This window comes from Centropristis striata, chromosome 2 (genome assembly GCF_030273125.1).
Source record: "Centropristis striata isolate RG_2023a ecotype Rhode Island chromosome 2, C.striata_1.0, whole genome shotgun sequence".
Lineage (NCBI taxonomy): Eukaryota > Metazoa > Chordata > Actinopteri > Perciformes > Serranidae > Centropristis > Centropristis striata.
In genome coordinates, this window is record NC_081518.1 from 35,753,217 (window position 1) to 35,780,824 (window position 27,608).

The 27,608-nt window shown below is 39.2% G+C and overlaps 1 protein-coding gene across 5 annotated transcripts; it reads left to right on the plus strand.

Moving 5' to 3' along the window:
* The first annotated feature begins 1,641 nt into the window (after nucleotides 1–1,641).
* On the plus strand, nucleotides 1,642–27,608 carry LOC131986179 (protein mono-ADP-ribosyltransferase PARP6). Of its 5 annotated transcripts, none has more exons than XM_059351029.1 (23): nucleotides 1,642–1,886; nucleotides 3,268–3,425; nucleotides 3,958–4,035; nucleotides 8,292–8,386; nucleotides 8,631–8,691; nucleotides 8,898–8,988; nucleotides 9,162–9,228; nucleotides 10,621–10,770; nucleotides 12,235–12,385; nucleotides 13,824–13,955; nucleotides 14,189–14,284; nucleotides 14,504–14,596; nucleotides 14,909–15,034; nucleotides 15,329–15,391; nucleotides 16,186–16,253; nucleotides 17,118–17,166; nucleotides 17,318–17,430; nucleotides 18,812–18,884; nucleotides 21,135–21,204; nucleotides 22,130–22,209; nucleotides 23,260–23,323; nucleotides 24,082–24,166; nucleotides 25,608–27,608. In XM_059351029.1, exons 2-23 carry the CDS (start codon nucleotides 3,423–3,425, stop codon nucleotides 25,708–25,710), a joined length of 1,911 nt encoding a protein of 636 aa, XP_059207012.1. In that variant the 5' UTR covers nucleotides 1,642–1,886; nucleotides 3,268–3,422; the 3' UTR covers nucleotides 25,711–27,608. The 5 variants fall into 5 exon arrangements, with proteins under 5 accessions (XP_059207012.1, XP_059207031.1, XP_059207004.1 ...); XM_059351048.1 differs by having other exon boundaries at nucleotides 13,902–13,955; nucleotides 15,326–15,391; XM_059351021.1 differs by having other exon boundaries at nucleotides 1,643–1,886; nucleotides 15,326–15,391.

The following is a 27,608-nucleotide window of genomic DNA, read 5'->3' on the forward strand; positions in this document are numbered from 1 at the left end:
TTTTTTTTGCTTGACTTCCTGTGGCCTATTGAACAAGTGCACTCTTCACTGAATCCATGTCCCCTCCCCCTGTGTCCCATTTTGCTCTCACCTGTTCACAGCTGTGGTGGTGTTGGCACTGCTGCTTCCACTGCCCATCTTGTTGTCTCACTTGCTGCTGGCAGCCTCTGCCTGGATCCACTCCACTCCACTCCACTGCCTGAGGCCAATGGACACACCTGTCCAGGTGAGGGACAGATCTGCCATCCAGTCAGCCTGTCCAACGGCCAAGCCACTGGCGTCAGTCAGGATTAGTGGCGGCTAACCCCTGGGCCACGAGGTACAGTAAGACAGTGTGGGAATATGTTCAGATAAATCTCAGAGATGAGCACATAGAACACCCTAATGATTCAGTGTGTATTATAACTGCATACAACAATAAATATAAACAGAAATAGACACAATAGAAGTGAAATAACACTAATGAGAACTTTTAGTGATGGTAGATCTAAAAAAAATAATATACATAGTAGTTGGGGAAATATTTGAAAAGCTTTTTATTTTTATTTTACTTGTTGTGAAGTAGTGAAGTTTATTTCAAAGTAGGTAACATGTGCTCTTTGCTGGCACTGGATTATAAATATGCAGCTTATTTATCTTTTAGTAAGATTCAATAGGTAATTTTGTCCACAAGAGTAGATATTGTATATCAGAAAGGTCCAATCATTTTTCAGTTACTGATTGCTGCTGTACAGTGAAGGACAGTTGCCCTACAGGTGGATCATGGATTGTACCAGGGCTGAGTGACCTTTTCATGACAGTGGAACACCTGTTCATATACAAAAAGCACCATGCCACTGGTTGATGAAGCAACTATGGCAAGATGAATGATTTCCACGCATTTCTATTGTTCCATCATGGTCAGTGCCCTTTAGTTTGCCTTATGTGTGCCAAAAAATAGTTTGACAAGATCTTAAAATGCTCTCCCCTCTCTTGACTACAGCCAGACAGACACTGATCAGACAGTTGGCCTAACACCTGTTCACTCTTTAGGTCAGTTCTTAAATAGATACCATGGGAGAATGAGGGTAAGGACTAATTAGCTTAAAAGCCTAATGACCATTATCTCACACCTGTACACAATGGCAGTGTATCAAAGATACAGGAGACATAATATTTATTCTGTTTGTTAATGCTATGTTTGTAATATTAATTTATGAAGGTGTGACTCAAATATCACCAATACTTTTGTAATATAATTAGATCATCAAGCCAATGTATTTGTGTGTCTGTACAGCATGCAGTGCAGCTAAAGTGCAATGCACAAATGCAGCATGATTTTGATGATTTTAATACATTTTGAAAATATATGAAATGTATTGAGTATCAACCAGAGGCTACCTCCAATGCATGATTGCACAGTAATGGACACTGACTTTTATGCCATCACAAACACAGCACACAAACACACAAGCAGATGCATACACGAGCAGAGCCATTTTTCCTCCATTTTTCCTCTTACTTCTCAGCAGCAGTGCAGTCAGCTGCAGGTCACATGACTGGCTTGCCTGGTCTCACTGAGCATGCTCAGACCCCTCAGTGTTGTCAGGCAAAATATAAGACAGCAGTAGCAGCAGAGATCTGCAATAGATAAACACACAGACTCACACACACGCACACACCAGCTGGATTGCTCGCAGACACACACCACAAGCACCGAGAGACAGACGATGGAGGATTGGATAATTGTGGATCTGGTTTTCTCCAATATCCTATTTTAATGGGCTTATTGTCATCTATCATTTCAGTGGAAAAAGCCGCTGAGAGAGAGAGAGAGGCAGGTGTGCCCTTTAAGAGGGGGAGCAGCTGAGGCAAGGACGGCATCCGAGTCTCCATCCTCTGTGGAGGTAAGTGTGGATGGATGGGGTGGGAGTGCAGAGTATGGGGGGAGGGGAAAATCCGCCTGACTGATTCTGTGTTTGTGTTAAATATTATCAGCAGGCGGAATGGGGACGATGGTTGTGAATGTGTGTGTGTTGGGGGCGACTCTATTGGTATGTGAGACGACAGAGGCTATGAGAATGGTGGGGGCGGTGGGGGGTGTGGATGCTAGCAGGGTTGAGGACATGGCAGGGCAGCAGACATATAGAGACGAGGAGAGGAGCTGAAGTGGAAGAGGGTGATGACGGGGAGCCTTGTTAAAGAGAACGCAGTTGATGTCTGGGATGGTATTTCAGACAAGAAAGCAACACCAAAAACGAGAGATTTCCACAATCAGGAAGAGAAAAACACAGTGCTGTGATTATTTTGTGTCCTATGTTAGCCCTGCAAACAAAGAGGAAATGAACAAATGGTGTTCATTTAATTTAATTGACCTATATAGCATCATCATGCTGGATGGTTTTGTAAAGGCAGTCTGCCCTGTCGTACCAAGCTACATTACCATCCAGTCTTTGTTTGCACATCTCAGGATCAGTGCTGGTAAATGCTAGAAATCTTTTAGTGTTTTTGGTCTGGTCTGCTCTAGACTATCTAAATATGTAATTTGGTTTCTGATTCTGCAGTGTGGGATATGAAACTCTGCATGGGCAGCTTTATGTCTTACTGAAAGGAGACCATGCTCATTGTTTACATGTCTGACACAAAATCTGATGGGCCGCCATGAAATGCAGTGTGCTGTAGCTGCCTCTGTTATATCAGAGATGTTGTTTACACTTCCAGTCTTCTTCAAATTCTTCTCACATTTTATCTCTAAATCTCTTGTTTTCCCATCATGGCTGCTTTCACTAATCATTTATAGAAAAATATTATTTTGTTATGTCAAATTATTGAGTAATATACACAGTATACCACAGTTTACTCTCATTATGCGTACAGAGGAAATTACATGGCGTTTCAATGATTTCCTTCCATTTATTTGCCGGGCAGAGAAAGACGTCAGTCTAACAGTGCACTGACATCATTCTCTGTGTGTCTATAAAGGTATGCCAACCGTTGGTGCTTCAGTATTAATAGATGAATTTCCTGGAAAAACAAAACAAAGAAATGGATGCATCCTGGGTACTGAACGTACAGCACATATCTCCCACACATTCTCTCCACAGTGATTAATGCCACTCTGAAAGGAGGCAGAGATGGCTGTTGCTAGGATACATGGCAAGGTGAAGTGCAGACCATTTAAAGAAAAGAGGAGGAGGGCACCATTTACAAAGCATGGCATCACTGGAGATGGCCTCTTTGTTTCATGTTTTCTTCTGTTTACTGAATTGTAACCTCTACTTCTTCCAGGTTTTGAAGTTCTGAAGTGTGCGACAAAGAGAGGTGGTCAACCAGAGCTCTCCGGTTTTCTGTTCTCGTTCCTTCCACCTGGAAATCGGCTGCAATGGTTGGCAGTATTCAAAGGCCTAAACCTGTCTGAGTGAGCCCTATGAACAGCAGACCCAATGGTAAGACAGCTAGGATTCTATTGGTGTAATCACTGCATACGATGAAGCTGTGTCATCCATTCATGGTTTGTTTAAGTTTCAGAACGTGTTAAATTTAGTAAAATGACATTGCTGTGGCTTTTCACAGAAATGCAGACTTTTTCATAGATATTAAGATATAAGCTTTATCTAAGTGCTGTGCATTAGTTCAACAGGATATCTGAGATGCAGGCTTTGCTGAAGATGACAAGAGATGTGGTTATTTATTTATTTTTTTAAAGATATTATTATTAACTCATCCTTTTGGATTGCAAGTTGAGTATTCTTTTGAAGGTTAGATTTAGAGAATATCCTGTCTTTTGGAAATAAATCACGCCTCGTCGTCTCTCTCTTTGAGATGCTATATAAAGCAGTGTTTTGAAGCTGGGTGTTTTGAAAGGGAGGCTGAATGGGGAGATGTGAGAAAGGATGTGAGATGAAAGGATGATAGAGAGAGGTTGCATTTTCTTTCCGCTCCACTATAATGGCCTTTTCACGACGTGTGGGCCCACAGGACATCAAAGGCCAGTGTTGGACAGACGAGGAGTCGGATGGGGAGAACGAATCGGAACAGTTCCTGTACGGCATTCAGGTACAGCAGATGCTCCTGTATTACCCTTCCATTAAATCTGTCTGTTTAATCTTGTGTTTGTAAGGATAGTGAGATGTTATTTTTTTCGTAAGTATTGCATCATCGTTATTATCTTCACAATAATCAATCTACAATCATCAACTGTAAAAGAGCTTCTGGTAGGATGTGTTTTTGCTGACCTACAAGTTCACTGCTGTAATATATTGACACAAAAACACCTAACTATTGGTAGCCTGGGTATACCCAGACTGCCTTGCGCGCTCGATTTTATTTCGAACTGCCAAGGGGTCTGGCAACCAGAGAGGTTTCTTAGCCCTGTTTTAGGGATCCAATCACAGAACGGGGAGGGACGGCAAGACGATGACGCGTACTACCCGGCAGACGGAAGCTTGTAGTTTTCTTATGGATCCAACATGGCTGCAGCAGACGCGAAACTCTCTTTAGCTGTAGATGGTGTTTTAAATAGTTTAGAGCGAAAGTTGAAAGGCGAAAGGTCTCTCGGCGGCTCCGCTGTCCCCCGGTTCGTAGCGAGATCACCGGCGTTACAGTAGCGGGGCTAATAGCCCCGCTACTGTAACGCCGGTGATCTCGAGAGACCCGCAGCAGCTTGTTTATTGCCCTTAAAATCAGTGGATTGTGGCTGAATGACATGAGGAATAAAGCGTAAAATAAATACTCTTGCAGAAAGCAAGAACTGGAGAAGCAAAGCAGCAAGCAACACTCTCACAGACACACACAAAACAAACATAAATTTCTGTTGCTCTACTACGTCATCTGGTATAACTGATACAATTGGCTAAGAGCTACCTACAGACGCTTTTGATAGACATTCTAATCGCCCAATAAACGGCTCCGGAGGATCGTAAACCACGCCTCCTCTACGGAGAAATGAACGGCTGGTTCCCAGACTAGATCTCATTTGAGATTAGTCTGGTGTTAGCCAGGCTAAACTATTGGGCCATGGCAATGGCCAACCATTTAACCATGAATGTGCACTGCAAGTTTCACAGAGAAGCAGCCATTAGTTTTTAAGATATTGTCATAGAGCTAGGTTTTGGCCAAGCAGAAAATTTGACCTGATGTTGGCACCAGACAAAAAGTCAGAGGTCACTGGAATCATCTGGGGATTATGAATATTCGGACCAAATGTCATGGCAATGTGGTGATTAGTTGTGAGATATTTTCCTCTGGTCAAGCACAACAGATGGACCGGCTGTCTGACATTTCCATCTTAATGTCTGCCTGCTAGCAGGGCAAGTATTTTAATTAATCTGAAGCAGAATATTAACTTAGAATGTAAGACACGTGTCAGTGTTTGAAGAGGTTCTGGGCTTGGTCTGAAATATTAGTTATTGCAAACTGACAATAGCAAGTATGTCATTTACCATAAAAGTATAATACAGGTTTAGCATCATCACCCTCAAGTTCCAATTCCAAGCAACACTGTCAAATTCATTTCTATTTCTGCCATTTAATGTATCATCTCATCTTGTAAAGTTCAACGCTTCACTTCCATTCAAGATCGTAATCTGTTAGTCATCCTTTTTTATTGCTATCTTCCGAGTCCTGTGATTGAAATGTAAATCCAGTCTGGGACTTAAAGCTCATTTCTATGCAGTCAGAGAACATGAAAGCAGCATAGTGAAGATAAGGATGAAAGTGTAGGATCTGTTCTACACACTCAGAGCTGAGGAGTCTGACTTCAAGGCTAGACACCAGAACACATATGACAAACTTAGGTCAACTATTGTTATTTATACTTGAAAATACTATTTATGGAAAGTACTAAATGCTCGGAGGTAACCACAGAACGTATTGATTGTCAGGATGTTGAATAATGCCCTAAAATATAAGCCTACAGTTTTAGAAATGTTCACATTTTTTCCTATTACTTCCTCTTTATCAAAAGTCACATTACATAACTTTCAGATGGTATTGCTAATTTAGGATGTACTTGATGTTGGATCAGAGTTAGAAAAGCCTGACTAAATGGAACATGCTGTGTCATGCAAATCTGGTCTGAAGTATGTACAAAGAGTTGAAAGATTGAGTAGCTCGACTGAAAAAAAAAGATTTGATAAAATAATGTTTTCAGCCTTAACACCTAAACACTACAGCATGTGCTGTTATTGAGAGTGGGTTAAAACTAGTAAGCAGAGAGGTCTGAACTGACAGCTAAAAGCAATGGATGAGTTGTTGATATAGAAAGCAAAAATAATGAATAAATCAATAGTTATGTAATTATAATGGATAGATGGTTCAAATAGATTGCCAGAGTATTTGATAAACAGTTTGAATAGTTACTTAAAAGCAATGGATGAAGATGTGATATAGTTATAAGAGATGAATGGTTGGGGAAAAAGTCATTATTGTAGGAATATAATACATAGTCACCCATTTTAAAATCTTTTAAAAATTTAATTTTTCAAGCTACTAACATTTATTTCCATGCTATGATTTTCTCACATATACTCACTCTATCTTTGTCTATAACCACTAATACAATGCTAAAGCCTGTACAGCAGTAGTCATCAACTACATTTGTCCAAGGGTCAGACACTGTGGGGGTCCAACTTTCAAATAAATAAAATATTATGTACTTATGCCTAGTTAGTCTATCATTGTTATATATTTTTTTCACTTTTTTACTGAATGAATGCTGTTTTTATTTACCTATATTAGTGTCAATAGATTCCTAATAAATATGGGAAATCCAGAATGATAACTAGATACTTCAGTAGAAAAACCTCTCAGACTTCCTCCAAGGAGGCAGTTCACTGAGGAGTGATGGTTAAAAACTGTGAAACATGATTGTAAATATGCTTAATTCCAGACTGCCTTTTTTTCCTCCTCACATTTTCTGAATTTATTCGGCCATATTCTGCGGGCCGGACTGGAAGCTTTGGCGGGCTGTTTGTGGCCCGCGGGCCATCAGTTAATGATCACTGATGTACAATCTGTATATAAACAAGCTCTCAATGTCCTAGACAATAAACCTAAACATTTCCTTCACTGTATAATATATGATAAAGTTACTTTTGATCTTTGGAAATCGTAATAAATGTCCCAATGTTTATTTCAAAAATCTAAATGGTTCGTATCTCTCGCATTTACCACATCTGAAAAATATTAAAGATAGATAAACCAGATCAAGAATAAGAGGTGGAATACTTTTCTTCCCATTACAAAAACATTTTTTGGGCAGAAAGCTATTACAGTTTTGAAACATCTCTCCATTAAATATATGACAAAGCGACTCTTACCATTCCTTTCCTTAAACTTTAAAACTGTGGCAAAAAGGGAACAGACCTGCCATCATACCTAGTCACTGCATGCTGGCATTGTCTGCTCTCATTTGCTTGGTTTTTGTCTGTTTGCCAGATTGCCTCCCTTGTCTTCTTCAATGGAACGTAGGGATGCCAATATTGGTTTTCTTTTACCACTATGCTGATATTTTCCATCTTATTTTGCCCTATTGTCGGTGAAGATACCGATTTCTGACATATTTTTTCCACCTCATTACAGAGAACATTAAGTCTCTCCTGCAGTGGAATTAACACATTATACTGCCTGCTTTTATTGTCCTGGCCCACTGATGGAAGCAGACCTTAAATACAATGATTTTCAAAATGCACACATACACAGGGGAAAATAAGAAAAGTACCTCAGCCTAGGTTAAATTTAAAACAATCATTGCATCCTTATAACTGCCAAACTGCAGACATATTTTTCGCACCAGATTCTTAAATGTTAATTTCAGGCCAATGCAGGTATTTCAAAGCTTGTACCTTATGATATCATCGCTCATCACTAATATAATGTGACTTGTAATGTTTTAACTGCTTGTGCTTAACATTGTTTTGTATTATAATACCTGCATTTTATAGCTTTACATTGCACGCCTTACTGCTCTTAGCTTTTTAATCCTGTTCAGCTGTTTGTGTTTTGCTTTTGTTGGTTCTATTTTTTCTAGTTGTATTGTTGTTTAAATGGCTAATCTCACATCTCTCCAAGGGACAACAAATAAAAATGAGCCTTTTGGCTAACACTGGCACATTAACAGTGATGTTGATCAATGCACAAAAAATAAACAAATAAATAAGCAAATTTGGAAGATGATGGGTGGTTTTACTGGAGGGTACTTGAAATCATGTGAGAGGGCTGTGTTTGTGTACTTCAGACAAAAAAAGTTGTGAACCGATGTAACTTGTCCTCTGCTGTAATTGTGACCAAGATGGATATACTGTTTGTTACAGGGGAGCTGCGCTGCTGACCTGTACCGTCACCCTCAACTGGATGCAGATATCGAGGCAGTAAAAGACATCTACACTGACAGTGCTGTCTCTGTTAGGTACAGCTATGACACACTCAAACACACACATACAACTGTTTGAGACCTGCTTTAAAAAAACGTTGTACACCAACACAATTCAAAGATATTAAGTATTCATTTTAACTAGGTAAGGTCGGGCAAGATGGGAAAAAAACGACCCCTATTTTCTCCCTCCAGGGATAATCAGTTGAAAGGGCTGGAGTGTAATGCATCCCATTACTTATGATAGATGAACTGTATCTGTTGTTGTGTCTGTGAACAGGGAGTATGGAACCATTGATGACGTGGACATCGATCTTCATATTAACATCGGTTTCCTAGATGTGAGTCAGCATTTTCCCTCTCTCTGCACACACCTCCTCCTTCTTTGCCCATTTCTATTCCAACGTTGACATTTTGCAAAGTAACACATCATTTATAATGCATTGTGCGCTCTTAATTTATTTATGTGATGAGAAATGGCCCTAATTAGGATGCTAACTCTGTATATTTGTGTGTATGTGTGTATGTGTGTGTGTGTCTGACTCAGGAGGAGGTTGCGACAGCTTGGAAAGTTATCAGAACAGAGCCCATTATTCTGAGACTGCGCTTTTCTCTTTCTCAGTACCTCGACGGACCTGGTGAGTAAAGATGTCAGTGTGGATGTTGGTTTTCTGGGAGGGACTTTAGGTATTTGTGCCACTCACTGAGCGTAGGAGGTGAGTACAATATGTGCTATACAAGAGGGAGAGTGAAAGAAAGAGGCTGTGTGTATCTGGGCACTGTGTAATAATGTTAGTCATCTTTTCCTCAGAGCCATCAGTAGAAGTGTTCCAGCCCTCCAATAAAGAAGGCTTCAGTCTCGGCCTGCAGCTCAAAAAGTAAGTCACATGATCTGTGTATTCAGTGACTATAATTTTTTGTAGTGAAATTGTACATAGTAGATTTCATTTTTTAACTTCAGATTATGCATAACCAAATGTGCTGCATCAGAAATACAAATCACCCATTCAGTTGTTGGTTGCCTAATCCATTTAAACAAAATAATGATGCACAACAACAACAAACATTACGGCCCCTTTGATAGAGAATTTGGGGTGGAGGACAGGGAATATTTAGGGGGAGGTAGCAGGTCAACAGTAGATGCCACATAGAAGTGGTGTACACCATCTGAAAGATTAATTTGAGATGCAGTACTGTGTGTCAAGTTGTTCTAATCATTATTCTTTAATATAAAATATATCATTTAAATAACTTGAGAAAAATGTAAAACAATGTAAAAACTCCTTCAAAATATCACATCAGGACACCAAGGCCTCAAGGAACACCATACTGTGATTGAGTATCAAAAACCTTTGACATTTTGGAGCACTTCTGTTCTTTAAACTGCTGATAAATCCTTTTATTGTCAAAATACAGTTATGGAAAAAATTATAATCACCCTTGTTTTCTTCATTTTTTTGTTGTGCATCTTAATGCCTGATACAACTAAAGGTTAATTTGTTTGGACAAATATAATGATAACAACAAAAATAGCTCATAAGAGTTTAATTTAAGAGCTGATATCTAGACATTGTCAATGGTTTTCTTGATAGTGATTTTGGTTATTGTCAAGAAAACCATGGAAAATGGCTGGATATCAGCTCTTAAGTTAAACCTAATTAAACATTATATTTGTGCAAACAAATGTACCTTTAGTTGTACCAGGCATTAAAATGGACAATAAATTGAAGAAAACAATGGTCTAATATTTCTTTCCATGACCATACTTAGAAAAGCTATACATCCTCTGAATGTAAGGTCAAGTGTCAAGCAATGTTCCACTAAAATTAAATGCTGCTATGGGGACTAACATGCTCAAACATTCCAATAAGAGTAATGTAGTACAAGTACAATTAGATTTCTTGAATCCACAAGCTTTCCAGTCATACCCAATTTATGCAATTCCAAGACTGTTTAGGGTATGCAGAAAAGAAATACTCAAACACAATTGGCGAAAATAACGCATTTTTGTCCTGCATGAGAATGAGTCTGCAAAGAGGGCACATGGAGCTAATTTTTATTCAGATATGTTGAGGTTTAAAGGGTCCAGGGAACCCTTTAAAAATGGCCATGTCAGCTTTTCCCTAGCTAAAATTTAGCCTTTATCTCACCACCTTCCTGACAAGACATGGTAAAATAGCTGAAATGCTTCAGGGTTAAAGCATAATTCACCATCTGCCAGGTTCACTCACATATCTTTCTGCTCAACCCCTTCATTTGGAACATGGCAGGATCCTGAGCACGTTCACCTCTCAGCAGTGGAAGCACCTCAGTAATGAGTTCCTCAAGGCCCAGCAGGAGAAGAGGCACAGCTGGTTCAAAGCCGGAGGAACCATCAAGAAGTTCCGCGCCGGGCTCAGCATCTTCTCCCCCATACCCAAGTAGGCCTCCACCATGCATGTTTTATACACAGCTGGATACACATTTACGGCTTGTAATTGATCCAATAAGTCATCATATGTAACATTTTCATTGGAACAGATAAAAACTTTGGCCAGTGATAATGCAGATATGTTTTCATTTTATTGTAAAATCAACTGTAGTTTCCAGCAGTGAAGCTGAATTCCTACATTGTGATGTTTTATTAGTTATTGTCCTGGCTACTTTTCTAAACACTTCACTGTTTCAAAGTGTCTGCAATCACTCAAGGAGAAGAGCACATATTAATTAACCTCAAGTACAAAAAACAAACAAATTAGACTATTTTGATCTTGTTTTTGAACATCTGCAGGATGTTATTTTTTTACCACCAAAGTAGACCTAGATCTTTTATTAAATTAGCCATTGGAAATGTGTGTTAAAAAATCCTTTAGAAATAGCAGATTTTTTTCCCATGGACTTTTATTTATGAAATGCATGAAATTATGTATACTATAGGGTTCTACAGTATATTGGGCACCCTTCAACTTAAGTGATTCGATCCATACCTAGTCACAAAATGTTGTGTGAGTCTTTCAGTTGTATTTTCTATTTTTTGCATTACTTCTGTATTTTATCTCTTGTGAAGCGCTTTGTGAGGTCTGATCCAGAATGCTGCTGTATAAAAAAATGTTACTCACTTACTTACTTACATGCAAGCAAGTTATTTTCACAAGACTGGAGCTTTCTGAAGCATCAGGGTAAAACATTAGAGATAGTGATGGAAATACTTCGAGAAGGTTTGTCTGTGAAAGACAAACTGTAGCGAAGAAGACATGCAGGGAGAAAGAATCTCTGACACTGCATGTTGCAGATTGACCTCAACTCCAAATCTGACACACTCAAGCAATTTCCCAAGGGGGGAAGCACTCTTCTCAGCCTCTGTCTCACTCTGCAATGCTTTGACAGTTATGGGTGCACAGGGATTGATTCTCAGCCCACTCCATGGAGGTCAGGCTCACTAACTACTAGTCTGTCTTGACATCCTCACAACTTGACAGGCGTCTCATGTCAAGAGTGTACATGGATATGTACTGAGAGGGATGGTGGAAGTGAACACTGGTTCTTCTATCTGAACAGATAGAGACTTGAGCTGCTATCCAAACAGATTTCAGTTGGACAGAGCGACTATAATACTGTAAGAGTAGTGTGTGTATTTCTTTATTAATACATGTCACAATAAAATCACTCAGGTACTGACCATGTTAACATATAGTCTTACCATGCAACATTGCATCTAAGGAAATGTTGCAATGATAATTAAGATTTTATTTAAAGCTACGTTACAATAATATTTTAGACATTTCTGATTTGGCCTTTGAAGCCAGACCATCGGCTACGAGATTTCTGCAAAGACCTTAGCATTTAGAAAAAAGGTTGACGAAGTGATGCACATGAATGGTATCTTGCTTTATTTTTTCTTTTAGGTCTCCGAGTTTTCCTCTGATCCAAGACACAGTTTTAAAAGGGAAGTTGAGCGTCCCTGAGCTGAGAGTGACCCGCCTGATGAACCGTTCTATCTCATGTACAATGAAGAACCCCAAAGGGGAGCTCTTCAGCTATCCGCCAAACAGCCAGGTCAGTGCCAGTCTGGACAAATCAGCACACATGCATCCCTCCGATTTGAAGTCACGTAGCTCACAGTTTAAAGGAGCAGTGTGTAGGATTTAGGGTGATTCATCGGTAGAAATGGAATATAATAAACATAACTATGTTTTCATTGGTGTAAAATCACCTGAAACTAAGACTCACTCTGTTTTTGAATTTTTGAATGAGCCCTTCATATCAGAATCAGAATCAGAAATACTACTGATCCCTGGGTGAAAATTGGGTAATGCTTTATATTAAGGTCCTTGTAATAACCATTAATTAACAAATAATAAGGCCCGTGTAAGTCCTTACAAGATGCTTATTAACATTATTGTGTGTTTATAAGCTTGTAGTGTTAATAATGGCAGTACAAACACCCATGACCCACCCATTATGTCTTTGCCATGCCTTTATTAATCTTATTTTGTTTGCTTATTGATATTAAAATATACTTTATTGCTCATCTATTATAAGTTAACTATAAGTTAACTATGCTTTTTGCAACTACCGGATCTAAAGCGAGAACAATGCCTTATTACTTGTTCACCTTATTATGAAGTGTTACCGAAAATTGCTTTTGTTACAGCTGTATACGAATCTTAAGTAAATAGAGATATGTAGAAATAGAAATAAAAATAAAAATAGAAGTGTGTAAATACATACATTTGAAGTAAATAGAGATATGTACAAATATGTATATATGTAACAACAGTGTGACAAATTGAATAATTGCACATGATTTCTATACAAAGTCCGTATTGCACAGATTAGTTATTATAAATAAAGTTATGAATTATGTGCTCGTTGCTGCTGACGGGTAAAATAAGTCCTGCATAGATGGAGCCTGCCATGTTGCACTGCCATGTTTCTACAGTAGTTTAGAACAGACAAAGCAAACAGTGGCTCTAGAAAGGGCCTTTTGCGTTTTTACGTTATCTGCAGGCCACCATGGGTTCTTCTACATGCTTGGAAAAGGAGGGGTGTTAAGTTAAATGCAATATCCAGCCTCACCACTAGAGGCCACTGAATCCTACACACTGGACTTTTAAGATTTGATTGTAGGAACTTAAAAGATATTCGCTGTCCTCCCAGTTATCTGTCTTTAATGTGTCTCAGTCACAGGTTGTGGTTGTAGTGATTTTCACAACTCTGAGGCTCTTAACCTAACAGTCGCTGATGTAGAGACTTGTTATGCCATGATAGGGAGTTCAAAATCATTCACAATTCTACCAAATGTTGATGATGATTGCTGTTTATGGCAATGTATGTTGTTCTGTTCTGTTCTGTTCTGTTCTGTGATCCACTCTGACCCTCTTCTCAGTCACCCGTCACCTGCACTGTTCCCACCTGAGCCTTTCCTTACCCCTACCGTATCATGGCTGGTGCGCCGTTTCCCATAATGCTTTGTCTTCACTTGACTCATCAGACTGTGGCTGTCCCGGCGGCCAGGGCCCCTGCGCAGATTACCACGAGGCAGCTGATTGAATTGTTTTTCTCATCCCAGGCGGGCGGCCACTGCAAGAACATCCCTACCTTGGAATACGGCTTCTTAGTGCAGGTTAGACCTCGAGGAGATATGAGCTGGTATAGCTGGCAGTGACAAGGGGCTGGGGCCACAGTGCAGTTTTGTTCTAGGCCCTCATAACAGGTTAAATCAGCCATAGCTGCAGTACAGAATTGTTTTTTTTTTGTGACACATCTGCTGCCAAGCCAGGCTTTATGCCTTTATATGGCAGTGCTGGGGGTGGGAGTGATAACTAGGAACACCACTGTGCTTTTTTTCCCAAACAGATAATGAAGTACTCAGAGCAGAGGATCCCCACGCTCAACGAGTACTGCGTGGTGTGTGACGAACAGCACGTCTTTCAGAATGGATCCATGCTGAAGGTATCAGAGATGAGAAAGAGAAACATGCGGTACAGATTTAGAAACAATTCAATAGCATGCACGTGATGTTTTCTCTCTCTGTTAGTAATATGATGAGTAATATGATCGTGGTCATGGATTAAGAGTGAGAAAGAGTGCGTGTCAGTATTTGCGCTCCTGACTGTTTTTGTGTAGATATGCAGTTCAAATTGACAAGAGTATTTACATGTGTTTATGTAGCCGGCTGTGTGCACCAGGGAGCTGTGTGTGTTCTCCTTCTACACTCTGGGTGTGATGTCCGGAGCTGCAGAGGAAGTGGCCACCGGAGCAGAGGTGAAAACAACACAACAGATAGCATATGCTGCATCTCAGATTATTCATATATCTTTTACGTTAATAATTGATTCTTGTTTCCCCCAAATTTCCTTCGGATTAAAGATTAAAAGCCTAACAGATATGTAAGAAATACAAAACACAAGCATCAAACACTGACACATGATGATGTTGAATTTTGAGCGTTAATTCTAAACGTGCTATTGGAACTGAGGCAGGCTCTTCTTTTATGTTGCACTAGTGAGGCGATAACAGTATCAGATAAAGGCAGATATTCTTAATGTAAAATCCTTAAAATCCCTCTCTCTGCAGGTGGTGGATTTACTTGTGGCTATGTGTCGAGCTGCTCTTGAGTCTCCACGTAAGAGCATCATCTTTGAGCCCTACCCATCAGTTGTCGACCCCAATGACCCCAAGACTCTGGCCTTCAACCCAAAGGTCAGCATCCTCACTACTAGAATCCTAAATACCAACTAAATCAATCATCATGTCAGAATAAAAATAGAAATACGATTGTAGTTAACCACAAACTAAATGAAGTTATGTGACAGTAATACTGGTTATTAGTTGTATCTTTGTACACTGCAATGAGTTTAGAAAGATTTTGATTTAGAGATGGTTACAATGTTTCAGAAAAATTTTAACTCTACAAGTGATTTTAGATGTCAGTATGTTGTCCCCCCTCTCTCATTGCATACAATGGATGTTTGGCTCAACCGATGAACACAGAAGAAGAATTATGAGAGACTGCAGAAGGCATTGGACAGCGTCATGTCCATTCGGGAAATGACCCAGGTACAAGGAGAAGAGGGGAGGGAAAGAAGGGAAACGTCACAGTGGATTTAGGCTACAGCTAGGCTTGATGTATAATGTTTAATGTCCCCCTCCACTCGGAAATGTGTTTTTCTTCTGTTTATGTACAGTAAAATGTCTGATCTTGACCTTAATGCGTTGTGACTGGAGATATATTTGTCACATTCATCTACTAAAGTGGATGGCAAGGCAAGCCAGATTACTGTGCTTCACAACTACAAAAGCCTTATAAGCAACCTGAAACCTCCAGCATACAGTGGACTTGTCAGTGAAAGCGAAAACATCATAGCAGATGTTATTGTATGCTGCTGTCAGCCACAAGCTAACAAGCTAACACACAACATGAATGATGTTAACTACACTTACCATTCTGATATGGTATATATCTCAATGTTTTATATGGGAAAACCATGGTAATAATAAGTATATTTTAATATAAATGTATGTGGAGGGGGACTTTACGATATAATAAGTTATAAGTGTTACGTTTTTTTTAGTTTGTATGTCCACCCCATGACTGAAAATGTTCCACAGTTCTGTATTTAGTTGGCAGCATGGGTGGGGTCTCTTTTTATCATAGTGACAATTGTTGCTGATTAGTTTATCTTCTTTTGCCCACTCATCTATCTATTGCTAGTCTACCCACTGTGGCTTGATTTCATCTGTACTATGTATAGAACACATAATTACTCTGTATCTAACACTTGCTGTATTTGGCTTTCAAAAAAATGATAATTGCAAACTGAAAACAACACATGCTTGTGTTTTTTTTTCAGGGCTCATATCTAGAGATCAAGAAACAGATGGACAAACTTGACCCTTTGGCCCATCCCCTGCTGCAGTGGTGAGTAGAGAGGATCTGTCAGAAAATGGGTTTAGTCTGCTTTGCGTGTTAACAGGATTTGACTTAATTTCAGAAAACAAAATACAGCACTACTCACCAGTTGAGCATATCCAACGTACCATATTAGGTAAATGTTCATGGACAAACAATAATGTCTATGGGCTTATGGCAACAGGCCTTTTTGATGAAAAACATTTTAACATTTCACAGCAGGGAAAGCTCTATTCAAACCAAATCAGGGTTTGCAGCGAAAAACGGCAGTCCTCCCATTCATTTCAATGTGGCTAGTCCATTTAGCAGGAGATGCTGGAAAAAAAATGCAGCAACCATGGGACCAAAAGTTGAAATAGAATCAACTTTTGGAGAAACACAACCTGAAGTCACACTGCAGTGCTAAAAAACATAACTGGTGATCACACCAGAGGATGCAAATGGTAGAATTTTGCATTGTAGAATTCTGTTGTTTACCGAGCAACTGAGAAGATGGAAGATAACGTGATTGCTGTACAACCCTGCCATAAGGAAGTACAAAGACTTTAATCTTCCCACAGTTGCTTGGTCTTGTACCATTCTGGTTTAGTGTCGATCATGATTGGCGTTCTTCTGGATTGGAGGGTTTAAAGTTCACAGCGTGATGTCACACAGATTAGTCATTTAAGTGAAACTCCTGCACAACCACACAACCCTGCACTGATTGTGCAACTCCTGATTTGGAGGGAATGCAGCCTCTGCTTTTAACAATTTGACAAGTCAAAATGTCTGCTGTGAGAAGAAGCCTATTGTGGTTCAAGCAAAATGGCAGCACAGTGGCTGGTACTTTAAATTCTGTTTCACCTTGCTTTTTTTCTGTCTGTCTTTTTGCAGGATTATTTCCAGTAACAGGTCTCATATCGTCAAGCTGCCTCTGAGTAGGGTAGGGAACCAGAATGACATCCCCTCAAGTATCCTATATCAAATGAGTGTCTTATTACTGCTACATTATGTCATTTAATGGTTCTTACTCACTCTCTATCTCTCTCTCTCTCTGTTGCTCTCACTTGTCCTTTATGATCTCATTGTGATAGCAACTGAAATTCATGCACACCTCCCACCAGTTCCTGCTGCTCAGCAGCCCCCCGGCCAAGGAGGCTCGTTTCCGCACTGCCAAGAAGCTATATGGCAGCACCTTCGCCTTCCAGTGAGTGCTTTTTGTTCCTCTCATTAGCTGACACAGCATTCACACAATCCAAATCCCGTTTTTCCATTGACTGCTTTAAAGCTTGTAAACCTACAGTTACAGAATTAAATCATTTAGGCTGTCATAAAATATCAGAAAATAATTAATATATTGTTAAGCTTATTGCTTTTGGGCAAATATAATGTGTGAAATCACTTACTGTAAATAATTGATCTCAAATCCGGCACCGTCACTAAAATGCATGCATAATTTAGCATTACAGGAGCACACTCTGTCAAACATGTCTCATTGTAACACCTGGTCATTATGTTGCGGATTGAGGAGCCCTTCTAGCAGATTTTTATGGAACCATAACAAACAACAGCACAGAGCAGTGGCCATTCTCTTGGACAGAGAAACCATCTCGCTAAGCCAGCACATGGAGCCAGCAATATCTGTGAGATCGAGATTTGTACTGTAGCAGATGGGGCTTTGCTGAATATTTTAGATACACACGGCCCATCTGGGCACTCGCAGGGTACAGCTAGCACATGAGCAGTGCTAACAGTCTCTCTTTGTGTTGGTTAATTCTACAAATTTAATCATTCTCAACAGGAAATGCCAAATTTCTATGTCATCTTGGCTGCCATCGTTTTATATTGATATAAATAGAAACATAGGAAATATAAATACAAGTTCAGAGTCAGTTTAATGGCAATATGTGAGATTGAGAAGCTGAAATGAAAAATTTCTTCCTGTTTATTTATGAGACTGTGGGACCAAGAACTCAATAGTGCTTCAAACCTTGTTAAAAATAACAACACTCCTGACACTGCTGACTGTTGTATTTTATTTTAAGACAGTCCAGGTACCTGCACTGGGAGATGTATTCAAATAACCCATCAACAGCGGCGATGGGTTGTCATCTTTGATCTATATCATTTAATACTTTTTTTAGTATTAAAGGATATAAATTTGGAGTACTGTGATGATGTAACAGCATGTCCCAAAATGTCCTTGCACAAATGGTATAAATAGACGACTACAGAAGCTCTTTGTGGTTGGCAGAAGAAGGCTGTTTTTCTCTTTGTGAATTTCTAATTGTAGGCTTTTCAAAATACTTATGTAATGATAAAAAGTAAGATAGTTGCGTTTTTTTCCAGTAATCATTCATGACATATTGGAATACAGTAAATAATATAATTAATGAAATAATAGTAAATGTCCATTTGCTAATTGCTTTTAGTGAAACAAAGGTCACAGACAAAATGCGGCATGGTGTTATTTTGTGCAGCATGGATCCGGCCCACTGCACATCAGTGGATCTGCGCTGTTTATATTCACACAGCACTGTGCTTTATCTCTTCTTTCTTATCTCTCCCTCTCTCTACACTTGCTCTAGTGGTTCCCATATAGAGAACTGGCACTCTGTTCTGAGAAATGGACTAGTCAATGCCTCTTATACCAAACTGCAGGTACGTAACCCTGGCAGTTGGCTGGAATTTACGATGCATCTCCTCTCGGACAGTAAACCTGCTCTCTGACAGAGCAGGCTCGCTGTTCGGCTGATTCATTTTTGCAGTTAATGGATGCCAGATTCCCTTTCGTCAGCTTTGCAATTGGCATTTTAGCGAGCGGGGCACACTGGGAGATTTTCCTGGCCTATGTTGGCTGTTTTCTGTCGCCGACAGCAGCAGACAGCACGTCTCTTCCTGTTGCAAGACAAAGGGAGGGGGCTGTGGTGTCAGCTGTGATGTCGGGATGCTGCCGGTGTGCCCTGTTGGGGTAAACCACCTAGAGCACTGAGTAGGCTAGGTCTGAAGCTGAAGGATGCAAAGGACAAGCTCCATGGTAGTGAGTATAGACTTCTGTGGGTGAATAAGGAGGGCGTCCATTAAAGGTCAGTAACTGGCACCACTCATTATCTGTTCAGACTTGGGTCAAATAATAGTCTCAACTCATTTAAAGTTGTGCCTGTCTGATTGATCACAGATAAAAAAAGCTGATTTTGGCTTATTACAGACATATATCGCTATGTACCAGTATTGGCATATATGCTTTCCAGTATGCACAGCTATTTATTTATTTTATTTGTTTGTTGATATGGTCAACTGATAGAAAATATACAGTGCTATTTAGCTATTTATTTTATTTGTATTTATTCTCATTTAAATGGTGACTCAGCATTTGAACATATTTGTTTTTCATATTTGTTTTATTTTTTTCTTTATTCAAATGGTGACAGTGAACTGATACAAACATACACTGATGTTTATTTAGCTATTTAATTTATTTTTATATATTATTTATTTTCTCAGTGTTTATTTCTTGAATTGAGTGTGTATAAAATAAAATAATACATAATAGTGTTAAGTACTTTGTTAAAGGAAGCAGCTTTCCGTGTACATTTGCTGAGTCATATTGGTGCCAAACCAGTGCACAATACAGAAAAGGCCTATTTTAATTCCAACTTCACTATATCAGCCGCCATTTGGTTATCTGTGAATTTTTTTCCCCTCTAAAATCAGCATCAGTCTAAAAAATCTGGTCAGGCTCTAATCAGGACCATCGAGGCACAAGCCTCTATTAATTATCGACCTGGATCTTTAAATTATACTGCAAAGGTTGTTGTTTCACTTTGTGACCCAGGTCTGCAAAAGATAAATAAATAATAAAACAAGGAAAAAAAAAAAGAAAAGAAGTGGGCACTAGAGAGCGCAGCATTGTCTCATTTGCACAAGACGGCAGATAATGAGTGCTTGGAGACACACCGGCATGTCCTGAAAACAGATGAAAAACAATTAAATGTGAAATCTCAAGGATCTTTGAAGCGTTCATGTTGGCCATGATTGCTCCATCATGCTGATGTGCTTCATTTATGCCTTCTTTGTTCTTCAACTTTTTGAACTCTCCATCTCTGATCTTGCCTCAGTGCTCGTCTGCCTCCTCTCTCTCCTCTCCGTTTCACCTTGAGCATTGACACCCCTCCTTCCTCTGTCATTGTGTTTCACAGGAGGAGGAGGAGGAGGACAAGTCTGCCTCCAGCTCCAACCATCACACGAAACCTCTTGTCTATTGTTCCTTTTGATTTCTTCCAGATGTGCCTCGTCCTGACCTCCATCTCCCTCACATTTCATTCCCAAACCATCAAGTGGCTCTTTGTTCTTCTTCCCATTTCTCCTCTGGTGTCACTTTGGCTCATGAACACTTCTCCATGCTCCACCTGTGGTCCTTTTCCTTATTTTGGACATTCTTGTGTGGAGGCTAATCATCATTATCAGCCATTCTCATACTTTACCATCTTTACCTTCACGCCAGCATACATGGTCTCATTTCTCATGTCAGCATTGCTTGAATACTGGAGCATTTAATACACTCATTTCATTGAGAAAAATTCAAGAGCATCACATGATCCTCTCTGGACTGTGGTGTGACTGTGTGGGTTATAGGAGTTGTTTTAAATGACTGGAATAATAAAACTATCTCTTCTTTCCTTGGCTATTTGCTATCCACTGTCTTTGGATTCCCATGTGTGTGAATTTAGTTGTTAGGGTTTGTCAGGTAAAATGTCACAAAAACACTGATTTATACACACTGATTTCACTACAGCAGGACTGGTATTTACTGCACTTTGTGTGTGAGTACATTCGTGTGTGTGCAAGTGAGGTTGTCCTGTGCAACTGCTCAGTGACCCTTCCTTCCTTCCTGCTCTTTTCAAACCCAAGCTGCATGGGGCAGCGTATGGAAAGGGCATCTATCTGAGCCCCATCTCCAGCATATCTTTTGGATATTCAGGTAGGAACGTCTCATTCCTCGCCACTAAGCCCCCTCCGGCCCTACCCTCCGTCTCCCTTTTATTCCACCATGTTGACTGAGTACACTCTATGTTTGTAACATGGCCTGATTATCATCCTGGAACACTTCATTTCAACACATGGGAGCTTTCCATGCTGTCCTATTGTGCTGCTCTGTGTTGTGTGTCCATTTTTGGGTGCTGGGCCTTGGGCCTTTTCTCTGAGCTTGTGTGCCGCCGAACATACCATACATTATGTTGTGGCTGTGTAAAATGAAGCTGTCAGTGGATCTGTGTGTGTTACTTTGTGGGCTTTTCATATTGTTTTATTTTCATGGGGTGGGAACAAAGAGACTTAAACCTTAGACCTTATCTTATGTCTACTTGTGTATCTTACACTGAAACACTTTTTCAGTAGTTGGTTTTGAGGTCCTGTTGTGGTTTTGGTGCTAATTATGTGATTATATGTTAAGAGGTCAGCAGGTTGCCAAAGGGGCCCAGCTGTTAGCATCCATCGTTTTAGCAATGGGTGTGAAATTAATTATTCTCAGCCAAAGACTGCAAGCGTTTCTGGCAATATATCGATGTGGCTTATTCTGTCCCTGCTCAACCAAAAGCAGTAAATACACACTTAAGTTGATTGCACAAATGATTGGAACTAATAGTATTTCCTAGAGCAGGAAGTTTTCATAAAAAAAGATGAGAGCTGTACTTGCTATTTAACGTTTTGTGGCAATTTCTAAATGTAAAAAAAATATTTAGTAGCATTTTGGAACAACCTTCATATGAAGGTTAGCACTGTGGGTAATAATTTATCTGTACAAGGAGCTCAAGACCACAAGAGGAAGGTTTTTCACAGCTTGAGTGACTCGAGGTAAGGTCGTTCTGACTCAGGGTTGTTTGCTCTCTGTGTGCTGCTTCTTGCAGGAATGGGGAAAGGACAGCACCGCATGCCCACCAAAGATGAACTGGTGCAACGTTATAACCGCATGAACACCATACCACAGGTGAGGGAACTGGACATATGGCATCCTCAGATATAACATTATCTTTGAAAAATATATACTATGAAAGAAGCCTTGAGGAAAATCAGCACTGGTTGCCAGATGAGCGCTCTTCAACGTATTTTAAAATTTATTCAAATGTTTCTTATAATCACTGCTCTAGGTTTGCACTCTGTACAGTTTCACTGTTCCATCCATAGAATGTATAAATAATGGACGCAGTCACTGTGACGTCACCCATTGGTTTGTGGACTGCCCATTTGAGGCATCGAGGTCACTGTTACACTCGTCGCCATCTTGTTTTCGGAAACTGGGAGCAGACCATAATTGGACTGTGGAGGAGCGAGAGGGATCTGACAACACTGACTACACGCCTCTCTTAACCCGCAACCTGACTGAGCGAAGCCGCTGCTAATTCATGTTAGCATTAACTGTAGCATTAACTTAGATGTTAGTTTTGGCTAGCAAAAAACAGCTGAACCAAACGCTGAACAAGACATTTTAATGAACAAAATGTTTAAAAAAACTGTCATTAAGTGAAAGGGTAAAAGTTATGAGACGAAACCGGTAAATATCCTTTTTTTTTTTTTTAACTTTATTGACACTGTTGTGGATACGCATTGTCCTGCTTCTCTCCTGATGACGGCTGGCCTTAGTGACCTGTCAATCAAAGGTAGCGACGCCCCAAATCATACAATTCTTTATCTTCAATTTTATTCTAAATTGAACCATTATTTACATTATTAACTTCATATTGTCTTGAAGAAGATTTTTTACTAGCAATTGAGACCGTAGTGTTGTCCTAAAAAAAAAAATCTGACGAAATACATCAAGTGAGAAGTTTTTCTCATTTTGTATTGAAATGAATGGACACAAATGCTTTTGCAGCAGCTGTCAGCGCCCCCTGTTGGAATTATCGCTATAATGCAGCTTAAGGCACTTCCTGGTTTGCCTCACTGCTCAGACTCGGAGGTTGCCGCCTGGTTCCATCATCAGCTCAGTTAAATCATTATATTTACTGCAGCAGCTTAACTTTTTCTGTTTTGTCAACAGAGTCGTCCCATACAATCAAGGTTCCTTCAAAGTCGAAATCTGAACTGCATCGCTCTGTGTGAAGGTAATCACAAGCCAAGGTGTCATATGTGTTAATGCTGAGATAATATGTGAATATGTGGCATTAGTCAGTTAAACCTCCACCAGGGCATGCTTTATCTCATAATGTCAGCATTCCAACTTGAGGAGATGTTCATGTGAATTTTCCAAGTCAGAGACCAATTTTTCCAAAAAACACATGAATGTCGCAGAAATGCCCATTGGTAACAAAAGTGAAAAATAATCCAACATCTGCCCCGTGATCCAAAATGTAATGGGTTCTTCTTTGCCCAATGCTACATCCTTCCACTGAGTTTTATGAATCCTGCTGACAGGCAGACAAACTGAAACACCATAGAAGGGGTAATAGAAAAACACAAAATATAAAGAATGATAATACTCTATTATTTTTCTTGATAAACTAATTATTATATGATCTTATATACACATTTTAGTGAATATAATATCTAATTTATAAAATTCGAGAAGCATTAACAAAATTCTAGCAACACAGAAGGAGACTGCCATATAGTGAGATAATTACATCTAAGTAAATCTGCCTAATGTGACTATTGTCTTACTGTGCAGTCACAAAAGTCATTATAATATGACAATGATCATCATCAATGTCATAATTGGAGAAAACAATTAAAAATGAGCAAAATAAAAAAAACGTGCATCAGTTAGGATGATAGTTTAATACAAGCAATTTTAATAAAAATGATATAATAACAACTAAGGATAATAAAACCCATTTCTAACATAATTTTGTCTCTACAACAGTTATCACATCTAAGGATCTGCAGAAACATGGTAACATCTGGGTGTGTCCAGTATCCGACCACGTCTGTACTCGCTTCTTTTTTGTGTAAGTATGCCACACCTTTTCATTTCTTGATCATTTCTACAGAATGAATGCATAATTACCAGAGGAGCTGGCATAGGAATCAGCCAGAAAATAATAAAATCACCACACTTAGAATGCATAGTTCATCACTCAGGTTGCTTAATCTTTCCTGCTAAACAGATCATGATGAAGGTGATTTAATGAAGAATTATGGTATATGCTGGAGTTGTCCCTCATCATCGTTTTAAATTGGCAGTGGATTAATTGTAATGATGTTTGAGTTGTGGCACCGCTGCACTGAACTGGGTTCCTCTCAGGTCGTAGCCTTTCAGTACGATGTATAAAATTGTGTTTTTGGAGCTCAGCAGATGACACATGGCATCCACACTGGCTGCTGATGTCAGGGCTTTGAGTCCAAGCTTTGGACACAGGCATTCACCAGATGGCAAAGTCTATTATCATGTCCACTGCTGTCTTCCGAATTGGAAATTAGATTTGAGATGGGCCACAATCAAATTTAAATCACGGCTAAATATAATTCAATTCTGAACTTGTGCTCAGCGTATGGTTGTATTTTTCAGCTTGAAGAAATGTTTATATGATTAGAATAAAAAAAATAAGAGCATTTGTTATGCCAGATCAAGCAATGCCCTCTCTATAATCACTATAATTCACTCACAGGCTTATCTGTCTATGAAAAGGTTGACTTTTCTCATCTTCAGTATTATGTCTTGTTTCTGAGATAAGATTAAACTTTAGCTGTTCATCTTTAAACTGGGTATTTATGAGATTTTCACAATACCAGAATTTTAAACTTCAATTCAATGGTAGTATGAAAAAATGTCTGAGGCACACAAAATAAGATTCATTATTATTATAGAATTATTATTATATTAAATTGCAACAACCTGCACACACTGCTGCTACACACAAAAACCCACTGAACTTATTGAAACACATCTCTAAATATGTCAATTGTAATTATTATTATTATTATTATTATTATTATTATTATTATATTATTACTACTTGCCTTGGGTTGAAAATCTGATTTTTAACTATTGAGTGTACATGGTCACCCATAAAGTTGGAATAAAATATATTTTTTACCTCTTTCCATGAAATGATTGTGACAATGTAAATTGTTATTGACAGATAAGGTGTATATCTTTTCAAATCGTTACTAATCAATCTCTTCCAAACATATCACAATGAAAATTAAACCACAATTGAAACCAGGATTGTGTCTGAAAACAAAATTATTCCAACTTTATGGGCGACGGTTTATAATTAAGATCATATTGTTTTTAACACAAAAACATATTTAAGTATTGATTCTTTTGCCAGCCTTGGGATATAGTTGTACCACAAAGAAGTAAAAACATTCAAGCAGTGAGCAAAGGAGGGAAATAAAAAAGGTTGAAAGGAACCCATATGTCTACTCATCTCTGTATATGTGCAGGTATGAGGATGGCCAAGTAGGAGATGCCAACATCAACACCCAGGAGCCTAAGGTGCAGAAGGAGATCATGCGTGTGATTGGGACCCAGATCTACTCCAGCTAATGGCGGTTCTCCATACGTCTCTCTGGTGGAGGCACACAGGCAGGCAGACAGCGAATGTTTGGGCGGGCTGACCTCAGGCCTGATACTGAAGGCTGAGGGAGCTCTTGAGCACATTAATCTAAAAAAAGTCGTTTTGTTCTGGTCCTCTCATTTTTCTCTCCCTCCTCTCTTTGTTCCGCTTCTTCAAGTGGTTACAAATTACATGTTCATTTAACCTTCAGTTCGGTTTTACCTGCTTAAAGTCAGTCTGCTTTTCTCACATCTATGAAGAAAGAAGGAAATGGTCACTGGTATGGCTCTTGACTCACACACACACACACACACACACACACACACTTTTAAACCCTCCTTTTCTTGCTGCACTTTTACTGATCCTTTGGACTAATGATCTCTATTTATCATTTCTCTTTGTGAATATCTAGTAAAAAAAAGAAAAAAATTCATCATTCCAGACGATAATTAGATCCCTTTGTGGCGAATAAGTGATGGATTTACATGCACATAGAAGTTAGTTCTCTTATTGTGTTTGCAAAGGCATTATCTCTGATCAGTTTATTTAATATTCTTTGACTAATGACATGAATTAAGGTCTGTGACATGGTTATCTGAGGGGCAAGCACTGCTCTGTCATTTTGTCCTTGTTCGCTCCCAGAATCCAATAAGCGAGGTGTGGCTTGAACTTAAGTTACATACACTATAGGCACTTTGTTTTTGATAACATTATCAGATGTAAGAAATAAAATCTAGCCATTAACAGTATTAGGGTTTTTCATTACAGAATTAAGACAGTTCTGATTGATAATGCACCTTTAAAACCTCACAAATGTCAAAAAAAAGAGAATTGAAAAAGAAAAAAATACTTCTGTCTAACTGGTTGGAAGTGACATGGCAGGCTCAGTAACAATGGTTAAACATTTTTAAAAAACAAACAGTGGATTTAATCTGTGGACATGTTATATCTGTTGCTTATGTTCTATGTAAAAAAAAAAACGTAAAAAAAAAAACAATCCATCGGGCGCCATCATATTTTTGTTCAAGTAGTCATCACTTTTTCATAAAGTGGTGGATATCTCATTTTAAAATCTTTGTGTATGAACTACACTTCCCATTGGATTCACAACCTACAAAATCCACTGTACAGAGAATCATGGACAATTTTACCAATCTATCTACTGACAGCATCCGGTCCAGGTGAGCTCGCATCCTCTCCTCCGGCCCCTACCTGATGGACGCTGGATGAAGTACGGCATTAATGTGCAATTCTACAGTTTCTCCTTGGAGAATGGCAACCTTGTATAGCTAATCAAGTTTATCAGTTAGTCATGTACTGTATGTATGTATGTACGTGTGGGTTTGTATTTTCTTGACATTATACTAGACATTGCACTTATTCAACGTTTGCCTAAACTGGAGAACTGGACTGTCCTCGGACCTGCAGTAGTTGGGTAGTGGAGGAAAAATGGTGGGAAAAAAGTATTTATGGAGTCAGCAAGACTATAATATCCAACATCTTAACCATGTCTGTACTGAGATGGGCTTTCAGCATCTCCTGGCACTAAAGATTCTGACTACTGAATGGACTTTGAGGCACTGAAAGAGACTGAATTGTAAATAAGGACATTGGAGACCTCATTGAAATGTATTGCCCAGAGAGAAATGGACATGTACAGCTTACTCATTGTGTTGCGGGGACTGTGCTAATAGCCGATGCCTGTTTTTGCCAAGAGGTTTGAGCTGCGAGTCTCTTTGAGAGTCTGTTCGCTGGCTGTCTGTCTCTGGTGAGTAATGTTTTCAAAGATGATGTTGACGACAATGATGGTGATTATGGTGATGACGAGGAAAGGCGACGACGCAGGAGGAAAAAAAAAAAGAATAAAGCCTGATTTTGCACAGTTTTA

What these genes read in the sequence shown, in the direction of transcription:
- LOC131986179 (XM_059351014.1), top strand. Translation starts at nt 3,928, where the DNA reads ATGGCCTTTTCACGACGTGTGGGCCCACAGGACATCAAAGGCCAGTGT. An exon ending in GCTATCCGCCAAACAGCCAG is followed by an intron (nt 12,386 to 13,823) that starts GTCAGTGCCAGT and finishes TTGACTCATCAG; the next exon opens with ACTGTGGCTGTCCCGGCGGC. An exon ending in AAGTGGCCACCGGAGCAGAG is followed by an intron (nt 14,597 to 14,908) that starts GTGAAAACAACA and finishes CTCTCTCTGCAG; the next exon opens with GTGGTGGATTTACTTGTGGC.